The sequence below is a fragment of the Zootermopsis nevadensis genome, unplaced genomic scaffold, assembly GCF_977971745.1.
Source record: "Zootermopsis nevadensis isolate Lab colony 2312 unplaced genomic scaffold, Znev_1.0 Znev_ptg000024l, whole genome shotgun sequence".
Lineage (NCBI taxonomy): Eukaryota > Metazoa > Arthropoda > Insecta > Blattodea > Termopsidae > Zootermopsis > Zootermopsis nevadensis.
In genome coordinates, this window is record NW_028259156.1 from 2,211,172 (window position 1) to 2,235,457 (window position 24,286).

Here is a 24,286-nt window from a genome sequence, read left to right on the forward strand (position 1 = left end):
AAATAAATTCGTGTTATAAATCAGACATTCCGTGCACACGTCGTACATAAATGGGATACGCCCCCATCCCAAATTTCATTTTGCCCCAATGCCTAAAACAAAATACAGATATACAATAACTACTGAGTTATTTAATAATAAAAACCTATATATAATATAAGAACCTTCTTTATCTCCAATTTTTCTTAATCCTGTCTGACTAGTTGTTAATAGAAGACAATATAAGGCATAATGAATAATAATATTAATGTCCACAGCTGCTCCGTCAACATTTCGTATACAGAATTTGTGTCATTCCGTAGTCCCAAATATCATTCATGACCTCTCGCCTGTTGGAAAAAGAACTCAGAATTTTACACGTATCAACTCTTCTGATTCTTTAAGCATCTGATACTGTCGGAAGAACAGAGTGCATTGCGGGATGCCTAAATGATAAATATAAAGGCGTGGTAGCTCTACAATATTGAGAAGAAGAAATGTATCGATCATGAGAATCGAAAGATATCAAAAATACGTATTTCAATTACACCAACTCTGTCGTCAAGATTATGTAATTTTCTTTGTCATTTGTTGGAAATTATGCGTTAAATTTGTTTCTAGTGACACTTCAACAGTGGAGGACTTGTTTTTAATTGGTTCTTATTCATGTATAATTATCCACGAATATTTCATAACCTAGAAATGTACCACGATTGTAAAATTCATACTTCGTGTGTTGGACGAAAAGGCGCGCGTGTTTCTTCGTCATCGTATAAGAAAGTACCAAGCCGAAGTATGAAAGACAGAGTACGGATGTTTTTATAGACCTACACGAAAAACTGCAAAAGTTAACACTAGACACATTTGTAGTACTAAAATGATACATAACAAATATAAATAAATTGTAAAATTCCCAAATATATTTCAATATTAAATTAACCAAATTAATGGTACAATCTTAATAAATGTTTATTTTCCTTGAATATGGCTGTCTTGTGAGTTATTGCGTCATGTAATCTGGTGATGAGTAAACCGCTCGCCAGGAATCACCCTGATGATGGTGGGAGCAAACGCCTCTGAAACATAGGTAAATTTCTACCAGACTACATGGCGCAATAACCCAGAAGACAGCCATCTTCATACTTACCACCGTCAGAACATCAAATTTTACTTACAACTTATTAATTATAAAACATAACCTCAATAATTTTTGGAATTGCTAACTGTGTCACCGTTCCTACGTTATTTGAAGTAACTTCGCAATTTGTTTTCACTGTTCTAACCCGCTGGAATCAATTAAATGTTAATTTCCAATGTGCCCTGAACCTAATCTCTTATTTCAGTCTTAAGCGATAAATATTCCCATGTTTAACTGAATCACCAATTTCAAAATGACGTTAATCACAATTTAAGACAGAACTACTCGCATGTCTCTTTTATGGTTACAATAACAAACCTGTTTGCAATAGCCTTTATTTCTTGAACTCACCAATATCTGGACTGGAAAATGTCTTAAAAACGACTTACAGCGTTACTATATTGCTAATTTTTTTATATATATTTCTACAGCGTATTTTTAAGAAAAAGATTTGTTTATCTGGGCTCATATTTTAAAGTATTAACTGTTGTGCCACGGTGGTCTAGCGGTTAGAACGCTGGCCTTGTAATCCTGGGGGTCTCGGGTTCGATTCCCGGCGGTGCCCGAATTTATAACTTGTGTTGGGCAAGGCCGTGGTCTAGGCAACACGGAGTTTTCCTCCGTGGCATCCCAACAATTACTCCATTCACACACAGAAGAAGGCAATGGCAAACCACTTCTGGATCATCTGCCAAGAACGTATATGAACAGGTCCCAGTCCGAGAAAAGGATGGAAGGATCCTGTTCATATGGACCTGTCGTCAGACAGAACACTAAATAATAATAAGATGAGGTGGTCTAGCGGTTAGAACGCTGGCCTTGTAATCCTGGGGTCTCGGGTTCGATTCCCGGCGGTGCCCGAATTTATAACTTGTGTTGGGCAAGGCCGTGGTCTAGGCAACACGGAGTTTTCCTCCGTGGCATCCCAACAATTACTCCATTCACACACAGAAGAAGGCAATGGCAAACCACTTCTGGATCATCTGCCAAGAACGTATATGAACAGGTCCCAGTCCGAGAAAAGGATGGAAGGATCCTGTTCATATGGACCTGTCGTCACACAGAACACTAAATAATACAAATAATTAACTGTTACGCTTAATAACTGAGGTAAATCAAATACGATGCAGTCCCCACACAAGATGTAGCCAGTCTTTTGTCATTACTGTACCCACACAAAGCTAATAGTACGTGTAGGTATGATATTATTACGACAGGATGCACTTTGGAAGACAAGTTCCGTTATGCAATTAAAATCTGTGTAAAACTATACCACGGATTTCAAAGAAGCAAGTCCTTTATGTACAAAGCTTTACTGTTCAACGATGCGAAATTTTACATACAGTGCAGACACTTTACCTCGGCGAATTTGCTGAGTGTCGCCAACACTTGGCTTCAGCGCGTCAGTCCTTGTTTCAACATCACGAACACCAGCGGACTGACGCCTTCACTTGTTTGTTTTTGAGACACGGTCGACTGTTCAAGTTACAGTCATGCTTCATCGGTGCATTGTCTGTCCACCGTCCCGCTGTACGTCTTTAGAGGTCCATTGTGGTTGTCGAATACTATCTGCAATGTCATTTTCTCAGCAGGTACTGTTTTCACAAGATATCATGACCTCCCTTATCACTCTTTTGCTTAGATGCCAGTGGTATTTCCGTAAACTTATCACTAGAAAAACTGTAAATTTCTTTGAAATCATCCACACAACTTACAGTTCATTTAGGTTCTTCGGGGAAACTACCAGAGAAATATTCTTACAAATAAAACACAGAAATATATGAATAAATAGGTATATTTAGTATAAAATAGGTCTTATGAGTGGTCTCACACTTCAGGCTTACCAAAATATTGCTTAAAAAGCCTGAAGCGAAGAGACTATTTAGAAAACGTAGGCGTATGTAAGGATAATATTAAAGTAGATATTAAGAAAATTAGTTTAAAAGGTGTGGATTGGATTCATCTGGCTTAGGATAGGGACCGATGGCGAAGTCTAGAAAGACATTTCTTCACACGTAGGCCAACATATTAGCTTCTTTAAAATATTAAGTAAATTTCTCTAAAGAAAAGAAATGATTTCTCCAGGACTTTTGTCATTACGAGATACAAAACATTCACGAACTTGTAACAGATACAAAGATTAATTCTGTTTCATCTTCCATAACATTTTCGATATACCTTGACGACCTACCCGAGATAACCAGATGCAAATCCGTCATCGTCTTATATCAGTTGACAATTATGTCAAAATTGCTAAAAGACAGGAAATTATCACAGATATATATATATATATATATATATATATATATATATATATATTATACCAACCTTCTACCGCATGAAGTCTCCTAGGTGTAACCCACAGGTCGTGAAATCGTGTAAAATGCTAAATTCAATCTACACGCAGCCCAAAATGGATATCGGCCATGAGTCTGCCGCGTATTTGGCAAAAGCAGGCAAGAAACTGTAACCAGTTCTGTGCCTCTAAATGACGTATTATCGTATGTTTTTGGGCGTTTAGATATAGAGCCACGGGCCAGCTTTGAATTATCTGAGACAAATTGCGAATTCAGATGCGGGCATTCTATAATGATAACGTAGTGTTTATAATTAGGAGTCATGCTTTTTAAAACAGCACGAGCTGGAACAGAACGTTCGCCTTTGTTCTTTATATTGGCCATATTTGACATAAAGCCTCTCTAAATAAGGTAAAACTTATTAATAAGAAATGCAGTGTTGTCTCACGAATTTTCATGAACGCGTCCTTTCTGTAATACTCATGTTCCATAAGTTTATTCACCTTTGAAGGCAAACATCGTTAGATATAATGCTTTCTACAAATGTCAGAGTTCACGTACTATGTTACGAACTCATCGAAAAGAGTCTAACGCTACTCCCGTCAAGTCCTGTCGACCCGTAACACGTAATTTCGATTCACGGTTGCGCTGTCTAGAAAACAACTCGTGCTGTTGGCCAGAGAGAGTAATTTGTGGACTCAGTCACACTTTGGGGTATCAAAGTCACTAATATCGTAAACTGGTGTTGTTAACTTTGCGAAAGTTCGTCTTCTGATTAAACCTCCGGCGATAAGTCGTAGAATACAATGGGATCCTGACCTTGTAAGACTTGATTACATGCATAAATTAGTAGAAGTCGTCATGAATTTCAATTTCGGATCACGACTTCGTACGTATATACGACATTCCTTTCATTACTTCGATGGTTTAACCTGCATATAACGGAATCCCAATAGACCTGAACATTTTAACACCACTATGAACCGAAACACGCCACGTGGACACAGTATTTATTTATTTATTTATTTAATTTTCTCCTTCTGATCGTGTCCTTTGATTTTACTGTCCTAAACTTCCTCCAATACTCGTGATAAAGATTTATTTTTCATCCCTCTGACGATCGAGGCAGCAAGAACCTCTGAAACGTCTGTATACATCCCATAAGACAACCATGTTCGTTTTAAAATTAATTCTGGAATTATATATTATTTTAGATAATTGGTATAACTGTTTTATAGAAGGGAAATCAGCCAATTTAAAATATTAGAGACTGCACAATAAATCGAAAAGCGAGAGTAGTTTATATTCGTGCTTTAAGCAGATTCCGGTCGACTTGAAGACAATAAGATCATGTAATTGCTTAGCTTGACATGTACACCGCAAGGAACTACAACATCCAAGAACTCGGATGTGTGTCATGTATTTTGCTCATGTTAGCGTGGCATAATCCTCGACATTTAAGAACAATATGAGAATATATTTTAATGTCATGAAGACCTAACAAAGGCGCACGGTTTCCTAGTCACATTTTTCGTTGTATTTTCTAGACGTTTTGTTCATGCCCGCCTCATTTATGAAAGGACAGTTCCCGACATCTCTACGCAGACTCCACCCTGATAACTTCAAGCCAAGATACCATTGTTCATTGAGACAATGTAACATGAGGCGACCACACAATTCTTACCGATTTGTATGTGGGTTCCCGTTACGAACTTGTTAGTACCAGTCAGTGTCTTCTCACTGATTTCATTTAGCAGAGTCATTCTTGGCAATCTGATAGTCGCTCACCGTGTTCACTAAATCTCGCCACTGAACCTTATCATTTGAAGCTAGAATCCAGTCTGTAGCTTCATGCTCGAATTTTTAAGATTTGATATATAACTAACTAACCAACCAGATGGCTTACCGAACCCGAAGGTTCATCACCGAATTAACCAAAGCCCTCCACCGGACCCTGTCCTGGGCCAACAAAATCCAGTCTCCTTCAACTCCTATCTCCCATAGATCCCGCCTGAGATTATCCTCCCATCTACGTCTAGGTCTCCCCAGCGGTCTCTTCCCCTCAGGCTTCCTAAATAGTGGACCCAACCAACCAGAGGCTTAGGGAACCCGAAGGTTCATCACCGAATTAACCAAAGCCCTCCACCGGACACTGTCCTGGGCCAACAAAATCCAGTCTCCTTCAACTCCTATCTCCCATAGATCCCGCCTGAGATTATCCTCCCATCTACGTCTAGGTCTCCCCAGAGGTCTCTTCCCCTCAGGCTTCCTAAATAGTGGACTCAACCAACCAGATGGCTTAGGGAACCCGAAGGTTCATCACCGAATTAACCAAAGCCCTCCACCGGACCCTGTCCTGGGCCAACAAAATCCAGTCTCCTTCAACTCCTATCTCCCATAGATCCCGCCTGAGATTATCCTCCCATCTACGTCTAGGTCTCCCCAGCGGTCTCTTTCCTTCAGGCTTCCCAACCAATACCCGGTGCACACCTCTTGTCCCATCCATGCGTGCTACATGCCCAGCCCATCTCATTCTTCTCGACTTAATCACACTGACAATATTGGGGGAGGAGTACAGATTTTTAAGTTCGTCATTATGCAGTTTTCTCCACGCCCCATCGTCCTCTCTCCTAGGCCCAAATATCCTCCTCAACACCCGAGAGGCTCTAATCTGGAGTTAGTCATTCCTCGCTTTACGAAGATTCCCATTCTCGTACGATCTTTTGTAATGAAGCACGTGACTTCCGCTTGGCTTTCCACCCGAACGCGAGCGAGCTCATCCGAAATCTTCCGAACAAAATCGAACATCAGTTACTCAAAACGTAGACAATGCAACGTCGGCCAAGTCAGTCATTCAAAGCAGGAGAAGTACAAGAATTAGTTCGCCTTACGCCCTACTTGGTGTGAATTTGTGAAAGATTTTGTTGTATCTTAACATTTTTTTTTAAAATTTTATAGCACGAAAAATTCAATGTTTCGGTTCCTTCTATTTTTAGTTTCAGGAAAGAATGGTTCATTTGTGACTTTTTTAGTCATTTTTCCTTCTTTAGAGAACGTAACCCTCAGTTATAACAATTCGTTTTAAGAACTCCCTCCAGGAACATAACTGTTAGTAAACAATTGGAACTTCCCACAAGGCCAAGTTCCCTTCCATAATAAACTTTTGTGGGCATTTCTTATTTCCTATATGTGCTTTATATGTAACATTGGAGACTCTGCAGCTCATTCGGAAGCCATGTTTAATTCCCATAAGTTCAGTCAATACAGTGACTGAACTATGGACAGCGCGGCCGGGGTTCGATTCACCGTAAGTCAGGACACAGGACTGCGTCTTTCCACGAATCTGGCACGATCAATAGTAAAAATCATGTTGGTTGATTTTACATTTCACCCTCGAGAGCCAAAGCTCGTCTAATTAATTTTTAAACATTCAGTCCGTACCGCAAAGGAAACACAAGTCTTCGCCATTACAAGGATCAACTGGTTAATGTTATAAAAATAAATAATCTCTGTTTACACCAACTTGTGGGTGTATGTAATGGTTTTGTACGATTCCTGTAATAAACATATCTAATAATTTTTTTAATTTTTTTTTTTTTTGTAATATTTAACTCCAAGAAGCAGAAATTGACAATCGCTCAGCTAGTTAATAAAATTCTCGTCTTTTATTCAACCCTAAGAGTCATTATAGTGTTGATATCAGCTCGCCATTGGTCCCTATTCTGACCCAGATTAATCTAATCCACACGTACCACATTTCCATATGATCCATTTTAATATTATTTTCTCATCTACGCTTAGATCTTTAAAGTGGATTTTTACCTTTAGATATCCCGGCTAAAAATGTCCTACGGATTTTTCCAATTGTAACAATCCTCCTTGGCCTGATTCTTCCTTATCATTTAGTGAATAACAAAATTATTAAGTTTTCATTACGAAATTTCTCAAGGATTCTGACACTTCATCCTTGTTCTCGATTATTCTCGATATAAATCTAATCTTGGTGCTTTAACGATTGCTACATTTATGAATAACCCACGACATAGTACAAACGTTGTTTCATGATGCCCTATAAGCTTCAATTTGTGTTCCAAACTCATTCTGTGACTCTTTCCACTACATTGGAAAAGTTTAAGCGTGTAATCTAAGTCTGAGCTTCGTCTGGTAATAAAATTCGTTCCATGTTGATGGTACGTAAGATGAATACAGAGAATGTTAATTTATGGTTTGGAATGCTGAGATACACTGGCAATGACCTCATGGAATGAGGGATTATGAGACGTTGGTTCATTTGTGGAAATGACCGCGAAATGATCACCACACTAATCATATACTACATGAGGCACTTAAAATGGATGATTCCCAACTCCTTAGTTCTGTCACTTAACACATCCACGATCACAGACGGGAAGGATACGTGTTTATGGAGATTTTAGTAATAAATCTCATTCTAGATTTCTGTGCTGCAAAACCAGATAAGATTTTTTTTTAACAGTCTAGCTAGATATATGGGAATGAAATGATTTATTCTGTTTGGGAAAAAGATAATTAATATCTGTAATGAGAACAAAAAGGAGAAAACAAAATTATATCTCATGAGTGTGTTCGCTAAGCCTGTTGGTCAGAGCCCTTTTTACGTGTACAGTAATGAACATAATAACATGCACCACACGTAACAATTCTGTATTCATGAACACAACAGCTTCATGACAAAATGTTGCTCCATTGTCTTTAACAAACAAAATTATTGTTATGACATGTAACGCATTTAATGTACTAGGAATTTTTTTTTTAAAATTATGAACCACTAATAAAATCATAATTCATCCTACTTTTTAATTTCAGACGCATACGTAACTGAAAGTAATAAAAAATAACCCTGTTACCTTTCACATGTCTGTCTGTCCATCTGTACTTATGCAAAAACTAGCAGCTAATCAGGTTTTCAAGAACTTTGACACTAGATAGTTTCAACCAAAGTATGATGTGAAGTTTTCACGGCGGATGGGTCCGAGAAAAATTTATTAAAATTTTACCTAAATTTTATCATCGCTTTATTATTTCGATTAAAGACAATAATAACGGACACTTTAAGATGTAAATTAAGACCGAGAGACGTTTCTGTTCGCGGGCGTTAATATTTGGGGAGTCCCCAGTACATTGTCCGAAATCCCTGTGGGGAATCCCGCGACGGCAAATACCCAGTAAGCCGCGAAAATATGTGGGTGTATCCTCCATTATGACATGATCACCCAACCAAATCAAAACCTATTTTCAAAGTTCTAACGTCGAATTCGTCTGCAGGTATTTAAAAAATTCAGTGCAGCCAACATACAGGCCGAAATTCATGTTCGACAGATGTCCCTGCTGGTTTCTACGCCATCTGTCTGTATAAAGTAATATTTTTTTGTTACAACACTTAATAACGTTGGGTTCTGATGATTGAGGTTCAGTTCAATTGAGATGTTCATTCAAAATTACTTTCAACTGCCTCATTTGACTTTTGTACACGTTATCAGACTAGAAATTCAACTCGATGTTACAGCCTTCTAAATTCGTCTTGCATCAACTGTATATTCCTGGACATTAATTCGTAAATCTAACCCTGAGACGAGACGGCGTCACGTGTAGAATGTTTTGTTATTACATTTGCATAATGTTTCCACCACCTCCTAGATCTTATAATTCTTCGTCCTCCACTTCTAGTCTATACTTGTTTTGCATACAGGAAACTTAAGCTCTTTTTAATTCTTCTGTGACCATCAATGTCATAATATCAAGTACTAAGCCCATTCGTTGCACTGTCTTCTCTTTGTCTTGGTGTCATGAACCCTAAAACAGTCCACTGTGTCTCCTTTAAGCCACTCATCCAGTAAGAGCAGGACACTGTAATGTTACTCTGGCTTCAAAGACAACATTTTTGTACATCTTCAGCGGGATCTTGTAAATACGTTATAGAGCCCTCGTGTTTCAGATAGGCGGAGAGTTCCTTGACCGACAAAGCGATTATCGGCTTCCGTGAAGTTAGTTATATTTCATCACATTGAATACGTGACGAGCAGGTGATCCTACGTACAGAGAAACCTCACTATAACCCTGGTATCGAAAGACAGATTTAGTACCCGGGTTATAATTGTACGACGTAAATTTAAGTTATCGTATTGGGGGGGGGGGGGGGGTATGATCTTAGCGGTATATCGGAATTCGCGGTATAACTGGGGGCATTTTACAGTGGTACCACTATATTACCATTTGGGAGATTTTGATCTCGAAAAATGTCAGACTGAGAAATTCTCATGGTTTCTTCAGCATATCTCACACCGATTACATCTAAATCAGGGGTCCTCACCCTTTTTCGTTGACGAATCACTAATTCTAATTTGACACATTAAATGTACCACTAACCAAATGCGTTCAAGGAAAACTTATTTATATTAATATTATCTTTCGATTTTCTTACCTAATTCGCGTACCACCAGTGAAACTACATTATTGTAGCATCACTTTCAAAATAAAACATTTTACCACACAGAGTCTATACTGAAGAATTCTAGACCTCTGTGAGTAAATATCAGACTGTGAGATTTGAGATATTCACAAAGGCGATGATGATGTTCTTCAAAGCTGAAGATGGAAACAGTACGTTCCTACGAAATGCTTACATCTACCGACCAGTCAACATGGTGTCAAAATCCAAAATAACATCATCATTTAATTTCAAATTCCTTTTTGTTTACCTACAATACATTTTTACTTTAAATTGATGCGAAAATTTTATTAAACGAACGAATTAATAGAATTGTATACCATTCGTATAACATGAAATCAAAAAGAGTGCCTGAGGTTTTGTCTCTTTTGTGCTCGGTTTTGATATTTGATACCCTGAATTGAAATCTAACCGGAAAACCAGGTGAATGTCCTTAGTACGTGGACAGAATCTCACAGATCCAAATGAAGGTCATATCTCCAAGAATAATAAGTGGAAAGTTAGAAAGATAATAAAATGTAATGGTTTCATTTCGATTAACGTCGCTGTTCGTTCGCATAGCTTGCCGGGAAATCACGTTTGAACCACCAACGCCCATATCATTGGCCATCACTACTTTCAATTGGCATTTAAACACAGGATGAATCTGTCGGTTACAACATGCATCTGAGTCTTTACTACTGTCTCATACTGAAAAACCTCTCACAGTCAGTAAATGTGACTGGTTGTAAGACCTAGGTTTGATTCCCGGAAGGGGTAGCCATTTCTAGAATCGACATTACAATCGCACCGTCTGTAAGAATAAAACAACTCGATTTTGATAACATTAGACACTGAATAATTTTACGAAAAATTGTGTATAAATGAAAGTTGTAATTCAGATTGCACAATTTCAATGACAACTTTAAAAAAAAAAAAAGAATATTATCTGATATTATCTCAGTATGACTGGAGGCATTACATTTGGGTACCACGTTGGCTGTCAAGATGGAGGTTGTGCAAGATAGTCGCGAAAACACCAAAGCTACTGAATCTGAACACAACAAAAGTTTTGAGAATTAAAGAAATTGTTTTATATTAAATTTTTAGCAAATACAAAAGATAGGTCTAAATCTTACTACAGAAACTTCTTTGTTATATTCTTTGCCTAAAGAATCCGATGCATTTTATAAAATTCCTACGTATTCTATAAAATAAACTTTTAGTTTCATACATTGCCTAAAAGTTCTAGGCATTTTATTAAATGTCTGGGCATTCCATAGAATACCTGAATTCCATACTTTGCCTACTGACTTTAGGCATTCTATACATTGCCGGATTTCATAGTTTGCCGGTAACATATACATCTTTTGGGGACATACATAATGCATCTGTTTTCACTGACAGTGCAGTGACTTAAATGCACTGAAATTTATTCATGAAACTGATGATGACCAGAAAATCGAAACGTATAGTTCAAAACATTAGTTACCAGCTTGAACGATACAACGTTGAAATAAAGTGATACGAAATGTGAATTTCTCTGAGATATTAATGATACTTCGCAGAAACCAAATCTTCAGGTTTTGATACAGCAAAAACTAAATACACCGGAAACTGAGGAGCTCAATTGTCATATTCACAACAGAAACAAATGCGTGTTTGCTGATGGATTTATTCCATTTATCATCCTGGCATGGATCTTGTACCTGCTACACAGAAAATGCTAATCGACGTGCCAGCAAGATGACCCTGAGTTCCATAAATAAACAGAAGTCAATAAGTATTAAAGATGAGACTTGAGGTTTTACAGCGTTGAGAATTTAGATTTCGACACCGTTTCCTCTATCTTCAGAATCTAACTTTGACCCTGAAGAAAGACGCAGCAGTATCCTCCGAAATTATCTACGCAACATTCTATACTACACACCGTCAAAATAAACGGTAAAAAGTAATTAATCTCGTGATCTGGAGTTAATTTAGAATTCTAAAAAAATACATTTTAGTTGTAAAAATTGCTTCTTTAAAAGATTAAATAAAGGGACCGCCAGGTTTTAGCAGAAAAAAGATTGAACTGTCACTGTTGTAATAAATGGGAAGGAAGTCTAAAGAAGTTAAAGTAAATTTCTTTACTTAAAATGAAGTCGTGTCAATTAACAAGTGTTCTCGTCTGCTCCCAAATGAATAAATTGACTCGTAAACTTAACAGATCAAATTCCAAGGCAGAACAAAATAAAGATTTTAAAATGTTTCTTTCTTTTTTCTAAAGAAAGGCAGAGATATCCTACCTAATTATTTCTTTCTCTCGACAATCTTTTTAAAATTCATTATCCAGTCCTGCAAACTAGCTCTTTTTTTTTTTACAACGACCTCGAAGAATAGCAGAACGTAATTTAGTACAAATTAAATTACTTCAAACACAGCAACGTTAAGAGAAAAAAGCTGGAAAATAAGTACTTAATATTCATCAATATTAATTTTAGGAATGATTACATTGAAGACTGAAAATATAAAGTTACAGACTCCAGATGGGCGAAGACATAACGATGAAGTAAATGACAAAGAACATGACAAAGGAAGCCCGAAAACAATACGAAACAAAACAAGAGCCATTAAAAAAGGAAGAAATTAGAGACGACAATGAACGTGATCGAGAAACAATGAGACGGTGAGTGGGGTTGGTAGGCCTGGTCACGACAGACGACTGCTCTCTCCACTGAATATTCAGTTGGGCGAGAGAACACGAGAATGATACGAGATGGTCACGACCGCAAGATGGACACTTCGGGAATGGAAACCGTGTTACGCGAGCCTTTTAAAGTAGAAAATTGCCCCCAGGAACACCTACCAAATCTTCATCGCATGAAAACATAACTAACTACAGTTTTACCAACAAAATATTTGTGGTCTTCAAGCTGAAAAACGGGAGTTGTTGAAGAAAGGTTCCCATAGAATAAGTGCGGAACGAATAACCATTGTTTTGTAGAATCAGACTGAACTGGACAAAAACTTGAAAGGTTCATTGCTACAAGATTCTAGGTTCCGTATTGTTGGCAGTATTCACTCGTTTGTATGTCATAATACGTAAAATTAAAGTCGGATTCATGGTTAGTAAACAAATCCGCCACTAGGTAAGCCCTAGTACGATTTAGCAAACTTGAGGTCAACTGTCCTCTAAAATCTATTATTTATTATATTATTTAGTGTTCTGTCTGACGACAGGTCCATATGAACAGGATCCTTCCATCCTTTTCTCGGACTGGGACCTGTTCATATACGTTCTTGGCAGATGATCCAGAAGTGGTTTGCCATTGCCTTCTTCTGTGTGTGAATGGAGTAATTGTTGGGATGCCACGGAGAAACCGGGGAAGCCCCCGGAAGAAAACTCCGTGTTGCCTAGACCACGGCCTTGCCCAACACAAGTTATAAATTCGGGCACCGCCGGGAATCGAACCCGAGACCCCCAGGATTACAATGCCAGCGGTCTGACCGCTAGACCACCTCATCTTATTATTATTTAGTGTTCTGTCTGACGACAGATCCATATGAACAGGATCCTTCCATCCTTTTCTCGGACTGGGACCTGTTCATATACGTTCTTGGCAGATGATCCAGAAGTGGTTTGCCATTGCCTTCTTCTGTGTGTGAATGGAGTAATTGTTGGGATGCCACGGAGGAAAACTCCGTGTTGCCTAGACCACGGCCTTGCCCAACACAAGTTATAAATTCGGGCACCGCCGGGAATCGAACCCGAGACCCCAGGATTACAATGCCAGCGTTCTGACCGCTAGACCATCATGAACGCATAATGGAGAGGGCCTGTGAATCCGCAGATTTAATCGCCAGGTATCTTGATGAATTCAAGCAGAATTTGATTTGAAATTCAAATCCTGAAATTTGTAGATCAGCCCTAGCGATGTTAATTTTAAAACCCACAGTTCCTCTAGAACGTCATGTAGATTTGTTTTACGTCTACCCGTGGAAAACAAAAACGATGCTAGAAGAATATTGTTTGACAAATTTGTTTAAGAATATTGACTTTTCCAGTCAAGAGACTAATCCCCATCTGAACTAAAAGATTCATATGAGACTCAATCTCAGAACAACACATTTAGCCCTCCATAGCCCGAAGTGGATCTAGAAAATATTTTAAAAAATTCAGTCCTTGCCTCAAAAAAAACAAGGAAACAATAACTGTTTACAATGACAATCATGGGAAATAACTTTGTGGGCAAAATGAAATGTTAGAAACTTGTAAAATACGTAATACATATAATAATAAATCAATTTAGCAAACATAAAAAAATCGAATTTAATTTTTTTTCCACATTTAAGAGAGGGGGAACAACACTGTGGCAGAACGTAGTTAGAGGACAGAGTTTTTGAGAAGTTTACAGTTGCTCAGCTAGTCAAAAACATTTCTCACTGTTCATGTAACCCAAAGGTTGATTACCTTGTTCACAAGAGCCCGCTACCGTCACTATCCTGAGCCAGATCGAGGACCACCCCTTTTCGATCATCCACAGCTATTTCTCTCTTCATTTGTGGTTTTCAATATGTTATCTAACATTCACCTACGCACGATAATGTAATTACCAATAAACTAGCTCTTAGTACGACTAAAATGTCGATCGTCCTTCTGGGTTGCGACACCAAGCGATCTTGTAGCGGTTACCAACGTTGAGGAGGAATATATCGCCTCCATCTTCAGGGTGAATATATGCCTACACTACACAACCCAGGAGACCGAGATTGACACCAATAAATTAATCTTCATCTTCTACATGAATTCAAAAAAATTCAATTTCCGATTTCGATTGTGTCTTTCGATTATCGTAGTTTTAATTTTGTCAAGTTGCATACCTGGAACATCGCCACACGGAACACGTGCCGCATTCTTAATTAGTAAGAACCTTCTTTAAATCTTTGGTTACTAGACTCGTCTTACCACGCGTAGCTAAATTTCAGTACTGAAACACTGATTTAAAGTTTATTTCTTCGAATTATTTTTTAGAATGCTAAAGAAACAAAACACATGATTAATTACGCTTGTTAGAAATCATTTTTGAAAATGTTACGAGAGGAAGCTTTACATTCATCAATTCCCTGACTTAACTTCAACGATATTTAAGCATTACGATACGTTATGTAGTCGTATTATACGTAACATGAGTATTTGAAGTATAATCCGGATAGCGATTACTAAACAGCACAAACCTATTTAATATCATCGTAATTAAGGCTTCGACCGGGATGTTCTTTTGTTAAATCTTATGTGGTACCGCCTGATTCGACTTCTAATGGTTAAGTGAAGTGTTTTCTTCGCGGTACGGTCTGGATTCGTAAATAATATTCAGACGATCTTCGGCTTCAAAGGGTTAACCAGCTGATTTTCGTAATGGTGAGGTGTAGTGTTTTCTTCGCGGTACGGACTGAATTCATAAATAATATTCAGACGATCTTCGGCTTCAAAGGGTTAACCAGCTGATTTTCGTAATGGTGAGGTGTAGTGTTTTCTTCGCGGTACGGTCTGGATTCGTAAATAATATTCAGACGATCTTCGGCTTCAAAGGGTTAACCAGCTGATTTTCGTAATGGTGAGGTGTAGTGTTTTCTTCGCGGTACGGACTGAATTCATAAATAATATTCAGACGATCTTCGGCTTCAAAGGGTTAACCAGCTGATTTTCGTAATGGTGAGGTGTAGTGTTTTCTTCGCGGTACGGTCTGGATTCGTAAATAATATTCAGACGATCTTCGGCTTCAAAGGGTTAACCAGCTGATTTTCGTAATGGTGAGGTGTAGTGTTTTCTTCGCGGTACGGACTGAATTCATAAATAATATTCAGACGATCTTCGGCTTCAAAGGGTTAACCAGCTGATTTTCGTAATGGTGAGGTGTAGTGTTTTCTTCGCGGTACGGTCTGGATTCGTAAATAATATTCAGACGAGCTTCGGCTTCAAAGGGTTAAAAATACTCACATCATCCCAACATCAAAATTTCCACAAAGAAGCAATTGTGGTTAATTGAAATTAAGTACTGGGATCTTACGCATACCCAGGGGGGTCTATGGCCCCTCCAATCTCAACAAACTTGCTGACATGTAAAATTAGGACAATAAATTGTAACAACATCCTATAATAAAATAAACTATAATCATTCTGTTGTTAAACTTCCCACTGTCATAACAGCAATCTCGATGGCATAACTACACTCTGTGACGTAGAAAATGATGAATATTCACATTCGGTTTACTGGACACCGGAGATGGTTAGAACACGCCCCACTGGCCAGGTTTGTTTTAACTGGACCTCCATGAATATCTCCTTATCTGTATCATCAGCCGATGATATTCATTTTGAAATATTTATAGTTTAAAATTGCGTACTTCTAAATAACAAGTGTAAAGTTATTTCTCAAGCGTCAAAACTTTAAAAATGCAGTATCTTCAATCTTAAACGCACGAGAATTAAACCCACGTCTATTATTTGAATGTTTATGTTCATCTTGTGCATTCCACAACAGATATTTTCAATGACGAATAAGATAATTTTATGTTTACATTCATTCATCTATATTTATATCACACACAAGGATTTTAAGACGATGGTGAAGTTGCCTCAGAAATAAACGTAAGGAAATCAAATAATACAACTTCATGTGCGATCGGAAAGTTTCAAGACTGCGCCTATAAAAACCCGTACACTTATCTCATTGTTCATGAAAATCCGCCATTCCGAAATCGCAGGAGGGTCGGTGTAATGCACTACCAAAACGCCCGTAACTAAGAAACAAATGATAATTCGATGATGCCGGCTGGCACACTGATTCACTATGAATGTAGGCCGCACCCCCTAGCGGCAGAAGCTCGTACTACATCCGGTTCGCCCTCTATTGACACAGTCTTGAAACTTTCCGATCGCACTTCGTATTCAAATCAGAATGCAGGGTAAAATCCTTCGAAAATGTTGCAAAACTCAAATATTTTGGTAACTATGGTAGCAAATAAATATTATATTCACTGACCAGTTAGGCAGAGAATAAATTCGTATAAATCTTGCTATAATTCGGCTAAGAAAACATTAACTTCCAGTTTCCTACATAAAACTCGATAGGTGATTTGTTAACGAGAGAGATTTCAGACGAATATTAATACAGCTGTCTTCTGGGTTGTTGCGACGTGAAGTCTGGTAGAAGTTCGCCGACGTTTCAGAGGTCCTTGCTGCCTCCATCATCAGGTCGAAACGTCGGTAAACTTCTATCAGGCTACACGTCGCAACAACCCAGAACTCACCGCCGTGAAAACCTCAAATCCTACATATCTACTGGGATTAGTAGTTTGATGCTTCGTTCTGACGTAAAAATACATCTAACTAAGACAAATTGATGAATATACGACCCTACTGAGGACCTTGTTTTCTGATATCGTTTCTTCTCGTGTCAATATGTAAATTATATCCTCCGGCCCTACCAAAAGTGTTCGACTATTGTTACGAGTTCCGCGAAACGCCCTGTATGCCATTTAAAGAGCACAGTTATCAAAGCCGTTCCACTGTTACCTTACTAAACTTCCAGTCACGTCATTACGGATGAACAAATACAACCCTAGAAATGAAAAGTTAGGTGGAGTTCAGATTTTATGAAGCATGAATCCCAACAAATACAAAGTACTGGGCGATTAATAACATTAGATAATACTGTTACAGGATAAGAATGGAATTTTATTTATATTCTTACAAGAGGTATTTATTAAAGTCAACTTAAGTCCTGTGTATCCGACTGAATAAAGTCCCTACGGTTACCTCAGTCATCCCAAGTCAAATACCGGATACCTTAAATCAGGCTATAAACGCTTCCTTACATATCCTTACCTTTCATTAATCATTCGAGGCTGATTCACTGAGAGTGTAGTCAAACAAAATAAATCCTTTCCCGACTAACCACAAAGTACCAAAAGAACTGCTGTGGTTTTACGAAGAAATGAAAGGCTACTTTTAAGATTTATATCGTATGAAAGCCACTTTTGAGCGATCATATTATTCTAGTGTCTTTTTTTTTTCCCTTTGTTTGCACGCTGCAACTCGGCAGATGACGCCAGAGGGGGCATGGCAGCGGGGAAGCTACGGGTAGCGGCCGCCCGAGGAAATCTGCAGGATGTCCTTCGCCTCATAGAAGACGGGGCGAAGATACAAACTGACGAGGTGAGCCGTGCGCTGTAACTTGAAAAGGCTTCTGAAATTTACGAATCTCACAAAATATGATGATTGTGATGACAACTATGATGATAAGCACTTTAATCTGAGCGTGTTTTGGTACGTCAAATATCATCAGATAATTTGAAATTTACAAATGACCTCCAGACCAAATAATAAACCTTTTTTACACAAATATTTAATATTTCTTTATTATAATAGGGAACTATGCTTATTAATGTAGAAGAAAATTTCACGAAATATTTTCAGAAAACTACTACCGAAGTACGTCTGTCCATCTGTGAAGAAATATTATCCAAGTGAAATTATCGTAAATTTCAAGACGGTTCTGCAATGTTGGAACTGACTTTGAAGCCTAAACCACATTCACAAACACATTGAAGAATGTGGATCCTCTTTCAGGGTGATGTCACTGTCAGGATATAATTTTCAGAGATTCTTACAGTCTCCATCTTCCGATACGTAAGCAACACAGCCCATATGGCCATCACCACGCCAACAATTTTACTCAGGAACAACGAACAAGATTCACATTAGCAACGGACTACTGTAATAGCCTGAAATTTTCTAAAAAAAATTACGAATAGTTGGCATATTATCAAACTTATATGTAAATTCGAAGATTCCGTTTACAATTCATGTTTCTGCGTGTAATAAACAGTGAGGATATTTCGCGACTGTGCCGTCGGCATGGCACGGCCTTGACGCTATGCGCGATTACTGCGTCGGCTACCGCATATCCTAGTACTAGCGGCACAGCCGCCAAGTATCCTCATTCTACTTCAGAACATCGCAGAATAATTTCCTCTTTTTAATTTCGATTTAATTTTAATACCGTGCGCTACCCGTTATATTTTAACGTGTTTTCAGGTCACGCTCTCATAACACTTACTGTGGTGGGATTCAAACTCGGAATTATTTTGCGTCCACTGTAAATGTGCCGACCCGTGTTAGTGTAGCTGTTCGTTAAACGTCTTTCAGATACATTGTTATTATTAAACTATACGTGGCTGTCTAATTGGCGTATATATTACAACTTCAGCCCGTCTGAGAGTTGGCGTGTCTGGAGAATTTTTCTACCGAAATTTTTAACATTTTCTTCGACGTCTGTCGAATTCTTGTATGTGGAATCGGCCCGTCGCTAGCCTCTGCCTAAAAGGAGCGGTATAACACAGAATAACGCGGATAAACATTCGTGCCTTAAGCAGGATTCGAACCCACGGCCCCAGTGACCAAGCGGGACAAGGATTTAGGGAACGGCGTATATAATTTATAACATTTCATTTTTTTTAAATACGCGAATGAACCTTTTCTATGCCAGAACTGCAGTTTTTTTAGGCACGATTTCAAATTATTAATTCTGACAACTTCCAATTTACCCCAACTGAAGTCTGGCGCTAATTACTCTTTGCAGAATGGACGCAACGCATTACACCTGGCGTCGTCTGCAGGCCACGCCGACGTCGTCGCCGCACTTATTCTTGCAGGATGTGACGTCAATGTATCGGATTCGGTAAGTACATCGATATATCTCGCATTACTTCTATGCGACTAGGACATAGTTAATAACAAACGTCTGAGAAAGGTTTCATCTGCCCAGTCAATTATCAGAACACAATCTACAACAACAGGAATCAGCCATTCTGAAATAATATTTGAGAATTGGAGGTAAATAACCTCCCCTAACCTCCATCACGAAGAGAGTAAGATACACTCACATGCTAGAAATGTTGCTAATATTTGTGAAAATGTAAGTCACGTTGCACATAAAACATAATTCAGCAGTAATTAAAAAAAAACGAATATGTACCAATTAATCCACTGTTCAGTCACTGCTTTTGAGATATTCTTTCGATACTGTCACCTAGAATCGCATGTTATCGAAACTGATAGTAGCAACGCTTACCGTTCTGGAAAATTCCTAATTCCCCATCTTTATCAGATATTATAAATACGAATTATTTTATGCATTAACAAGAAAAATTAGTATTATTTGTTGCTTCTCGTTTATTAAGCTTAAATGCAAGCTCAATTTTCATTTTAAGGAATACATATGCAAACAGCGGTGCATTCAACCAAACCTCCCTCTTAAAACAGTTTACGTCATCGTTCAAGCACCGTGGGGCAGAGTCAAGCGACCTTCAGCTAACAAACCTCTCGAAGGCTGTTAAAAGCAGCAGGCGATAAGGACAACTCCCCCCCCCCTCCCCTTCCCGAAATATCTTCCGCCATCTTGCCATTCTCTATATTAAAGTTGTAATGGTTTTCTGTCTACCGTACTAGAAAATCTGCCGGGAATCGAACCCCGATCGTCCAACCTATAGTCATTCACTCCCTGAGCTAATCGACGTAATTGATATGGAAATATTTTCAGTGTTTTTCACACTGTGTGTTGGCATACACTTCGTGTTATCTGAACGTCACGTATTAACCACGCCAATGATTTCATTGTACTTCGTTCCAATGGTTCCTGCAAAGTACAGACTATCTCAACATCAGTAATACTTACCAAGTGTATTAATCCGCCTGGAGTTCTTCTTGTGCTGAATATGCTTTTGAATTCACATTGCAAGTGCATGTCACTGTTATATTTCACGAACAAAATCACGCACGTTCCATTCCGTGTCGAATCGTCTTCGCCATATTTGTCTACACAATGCTGTCAATTGTACCACACGAAACTCCCTGCTTCAGGCCTGGTTTTGAGACTCTCCCTCTCACAAGTGGTTTTTGCACGAATTAAATTTCCTTCAGAATAAATAATTGTGAGATATCCCACATTTTTATTTACTACTATCCTGGTGTTTGCTAAAACACCATTTAGAATCTCACGTAATAATAAGTTCAATCACCTGTCCTTTTCAGCAATGTACAATGTTTCCCACACTTTACCTTGGCTACAGAATGCGTCAATCAACTCTAACTCGATCTACGTAATGGCTTATTTATTATTTTGTGTTGGACAGCTGCCAGGAGCCGTGAATCATCGAGTCACTCATCCTACTATTGTATCCCTCCTTCATTCCTCGTAATATTTTAAGTGTTGAACAGTTTAACTAATCATACAGACACTGAATATCAAATTTCATCTCGTGACACCTAAACCAAGCAATAGAAGCAAACGATTGAACCTCCGTGCGTATTATTTGATATCACTAGATGGATACGTACGTATATAAGCTAATACTGTGTGTTGTCAGGGATATTTCAACCTTTTTTTCCCAGAATTATTGCCGGATTCACCCTTGTTTATCGACTCGCGGGCATTATAAATAAGTACAATAAATTGAAAGTTCATGGCAATGTATTATTAAATTAGTATTACAAAGAGGTTAGCATGACTCAATATTTAAACAAGGTCTGTTATTTTCGATTTCATCGTACAAGATGACATTAAATTACAAAAGAAAATATAAGATGATAATGTTGCGTCATATTGTGTTGAAATATATACTTGTTCAATTTTATCAGTCTAAACACAATAAAATATTATTATTAAATATTAAAATATTATTACAATTAACATTTAAATATTTAAAATATATTAAAATGATGCTCTCTATCGAAATGTTCGATTTACATTAGAGCATGTAAAAGATGATGCTCTAATGTAAATCGAACATTTCGATAGAGAGCATCATTTTAATATATTTTAAATATTTAAATGTTAATTGTAATAATATTTTAATATTTAATAATAATATTTTATTGTGTTTAGACTGATAAAATTGAACAAGTATAAATAAAATATACTCGGGTAGCACAATGCGGATCGGCGGGCCACATGTTAATAACCCCTGCCCAGTTTCGTATTATTTAATATCCCTAGATGTAGGCTTGAACATAAAAGTAAAAATTAATGGATTTGACGAGACAATCTACTAAGGCGTATACTTCTGGTGTTGAACATTTTGGAGTGCACATCTTCGTACCAGAACATTTAAATAAACAATTCATCTTGTTGAGCGAGATGAGATAAAATTTCAGTGCAAACATCACATGACAACAACACAATCTTCAGGGCGATGGTGTCAAAGCTTTCTCTAGCATGTTTCCACTCTTCAACACACATTACTAACACATTCTAAGACAACACAAGGCATCTTCTCGTCTCTTTAAACCATAACTTCGAAGAAAAAATTACATTTTTAGACAACAATTATAGTTTGTATTATGCGTTATTTTCATAATTTTCATAAGATTAACTGTTAATAGATAGGCCGCGTCTATTTTTCCATCCGCACGCATAATATAAACAAATTATTCAACGTATTCCGATTAAATTTAGTATCTGCAGCAAACGTTAGCGTAAATTTGTCAGTGTCGGTGCCCTCCTACTTCGAGAGCAGTCAAAATAAAATTCTGTAAATTTTATTACAATCACTCATCGTACAATTAACGTTTACCTGACGTGAACTATAGACTTGAGGAATTTAAATTATTTTCCTACGTCGTGTTTAAATCAGATACAAGGAAAAACTTGTAACTATAAGCAGTGTGATTAGCTTCGCACCTAAAACTTTGTTTGCACGATAAACGAACAAAGGAAATTAGCAAATACAGTCAAAACAGTATCCTCTTTCTTACAAACTCACATAATTTACGTCTCGGGCAAGGAAGCAAATTGGTCACTGGTTTACAGTTAATAAAATCTAACACAAATTCCTTCTTTAATAACAATAAAACACGCTAATGTCATTACTGCAGTATAAAAAAGTAACATATATTATCTAATGTAACGCAAATAAACATTAAAAATGTCATTATTACATTAAGTGTCTATCTGATTAGACATTCACGTTAAATTTATACAATATTCATTTTGTATTCTTTCGAGCTTTTAAAATTTTAATTGGAAGTTGATCTCTTGCCCGCTACTCGCAGCGTGTTACGTAAACGATTTAGCACGAATTAAAATAATCTGATGTAAATTCGTGTTACCTTAAAGGGTATTTCAAAGACAGAGGTCAATTCTTTAGACAACGGTCATAATTTGTGTTTACCAAAGACTATTTTGACCATATATTTGTATTTAAATTTAATATAAGAAGGAAAGTTGAAATTTCTGAAATACGAAAATTTATTTATTCAAAATAAAAAGAATTTCGCTGTAAAAGTCTGAAATATAAACAAATTTCAATATAAAAAGTTTCCTATATTATTTAAAACATCAAAGGAAATTTCTGAATATTCCTTTTGGCGAATAATTAGAGTTGTAAGTTTTGAACTAACACGTCACAATAATACATCCATAATTGTATTTATTTCTATTGTATCAGTAACAAATTATCAAGACCCATGTATGAAAAATAATGAGTTGTAGGCATCCAGCAGAACATCGAGTAGTCACATGTCGAACGGATATGCCGAGTCGATATTTGCATTCTACATATCGCATATCTGTCGGTCCCAAACATCACGATCACGGCTAGGGTTACTCTTTTGTTACAGTTGTCAGTCGACCATCTTTCTTCCAGTTGGAAGAACACGATTCGACTTTAGTTCGATCTAACCAGAATACAAATGATACGCTCGGAAGTTTCGATTCAACAGGATCACTGAAGATGAATAAGTTTTGCATAAGACTGCTGGACAATCCTGTCCGGTTCAGAATACAAAAGGAATAAAAGTGAATTCAAAAGTGAAAGGAGTATAAATAATAAAGTAATTTCTCACAAACCGGAGATCACCGCTTGTTCTCACATTTCGGAGACACAGAGACGTTTATCTACGGATCGTATGTAACTTGTTATGAAAATGTAAGCGTAACAGATAAAAGTGAAAACTAGATTCTTAGACGGCAGATCGCTCGAGAAGATTTCGTTGTGTTCAGTCGCCGTGAAAGCTTCAAATCTTGTTAAATATAAAAAAATAAAGTACGTTCTAAAAATATGTTATATTTCTTATTATTATAAGCACACAAAACATATTCTTGCGTTAAGTTCGTCGCCTTTTCACAGCGAATCTAATGAATATTCAGTGTTGTTGGTACGCGTTACGTGTCCCCCTGCTCCCCTGGAACTTTTGACCGGATGAAATAGCCTGCCCCAAAATTCCGGGAAGAAACATTCACACTGAGTTGCTGTACAGAGCTTTAGAAATGTTTGTTATTATAGTCAAGAAACATGACGGATTAAAGAATCAAAATGCAAATTACTTACTTAAGAATTATCGAATGGGACATAAAGTTGACT

At 37.5% G+C, this 24,286-nt stretch overlaps 3 protein-coding genes across 7 annotated transcripts in view; 1 reads left to right on the forward strand and 2 right to left on the reverse strand.

Annotated features, from left to right (window-relative positions):
• Positions 1–21,008, reverse strand: part of LOC110835950 (uncharacterized) — a 108,796-nt gene extending 87,788 nt beyond the window's left edge. Inside the window, exon 1 of one of the 2 annotated variants that reach the window (XM_022076682.2) lies at positions 20,602–21,008. In XM_022076682.2, the coding sequence (XP_021932374.2) occupies positions 20,602–20,670 (69 nt within the window). In that variant the 5' untranslated portion in view covers positions 20,671–21,008. The remainder of the gene's footprint in view (positions 1–20,601) is intronic. The other variant, XM_022076683.2, reaches the window with a different exon arrangement.
• The window catches only part of LOC110835953 (CDK5RAP1-like protein), a 153,497-nt gene that overhangs the window by 79,493 nt on the left and 49,718 nt on the right, over positions 1–24,286 (reverse strand). The gene's annotated exons all lie outside the window — the stretch shown is intronic.
• dgo (ankyrin repeat domain containing protein 6 diego) overlaps positions 1–24,286 on the forward strand; it is a 111,464-nt gene that overhangs the window by 48,848 nt on the left and 38,330 nt on the right. Inside the window, exons 2-3 of the mRNA XM_022076681.2 lie at positions 17,968–18,080; positions 19,507–19,605. Coding sequence (XP_021932373.2) covers positions 17,985–18,080; positions 19,507–19,605 — 195 coding nt within the window. The 5' untranslated portion in view covers positions 17,968–17,984. The remainder of the gene's footprint in view (positions 1–17,967; positions 18,081–19,506; positions 19,606–24,286) is intronic.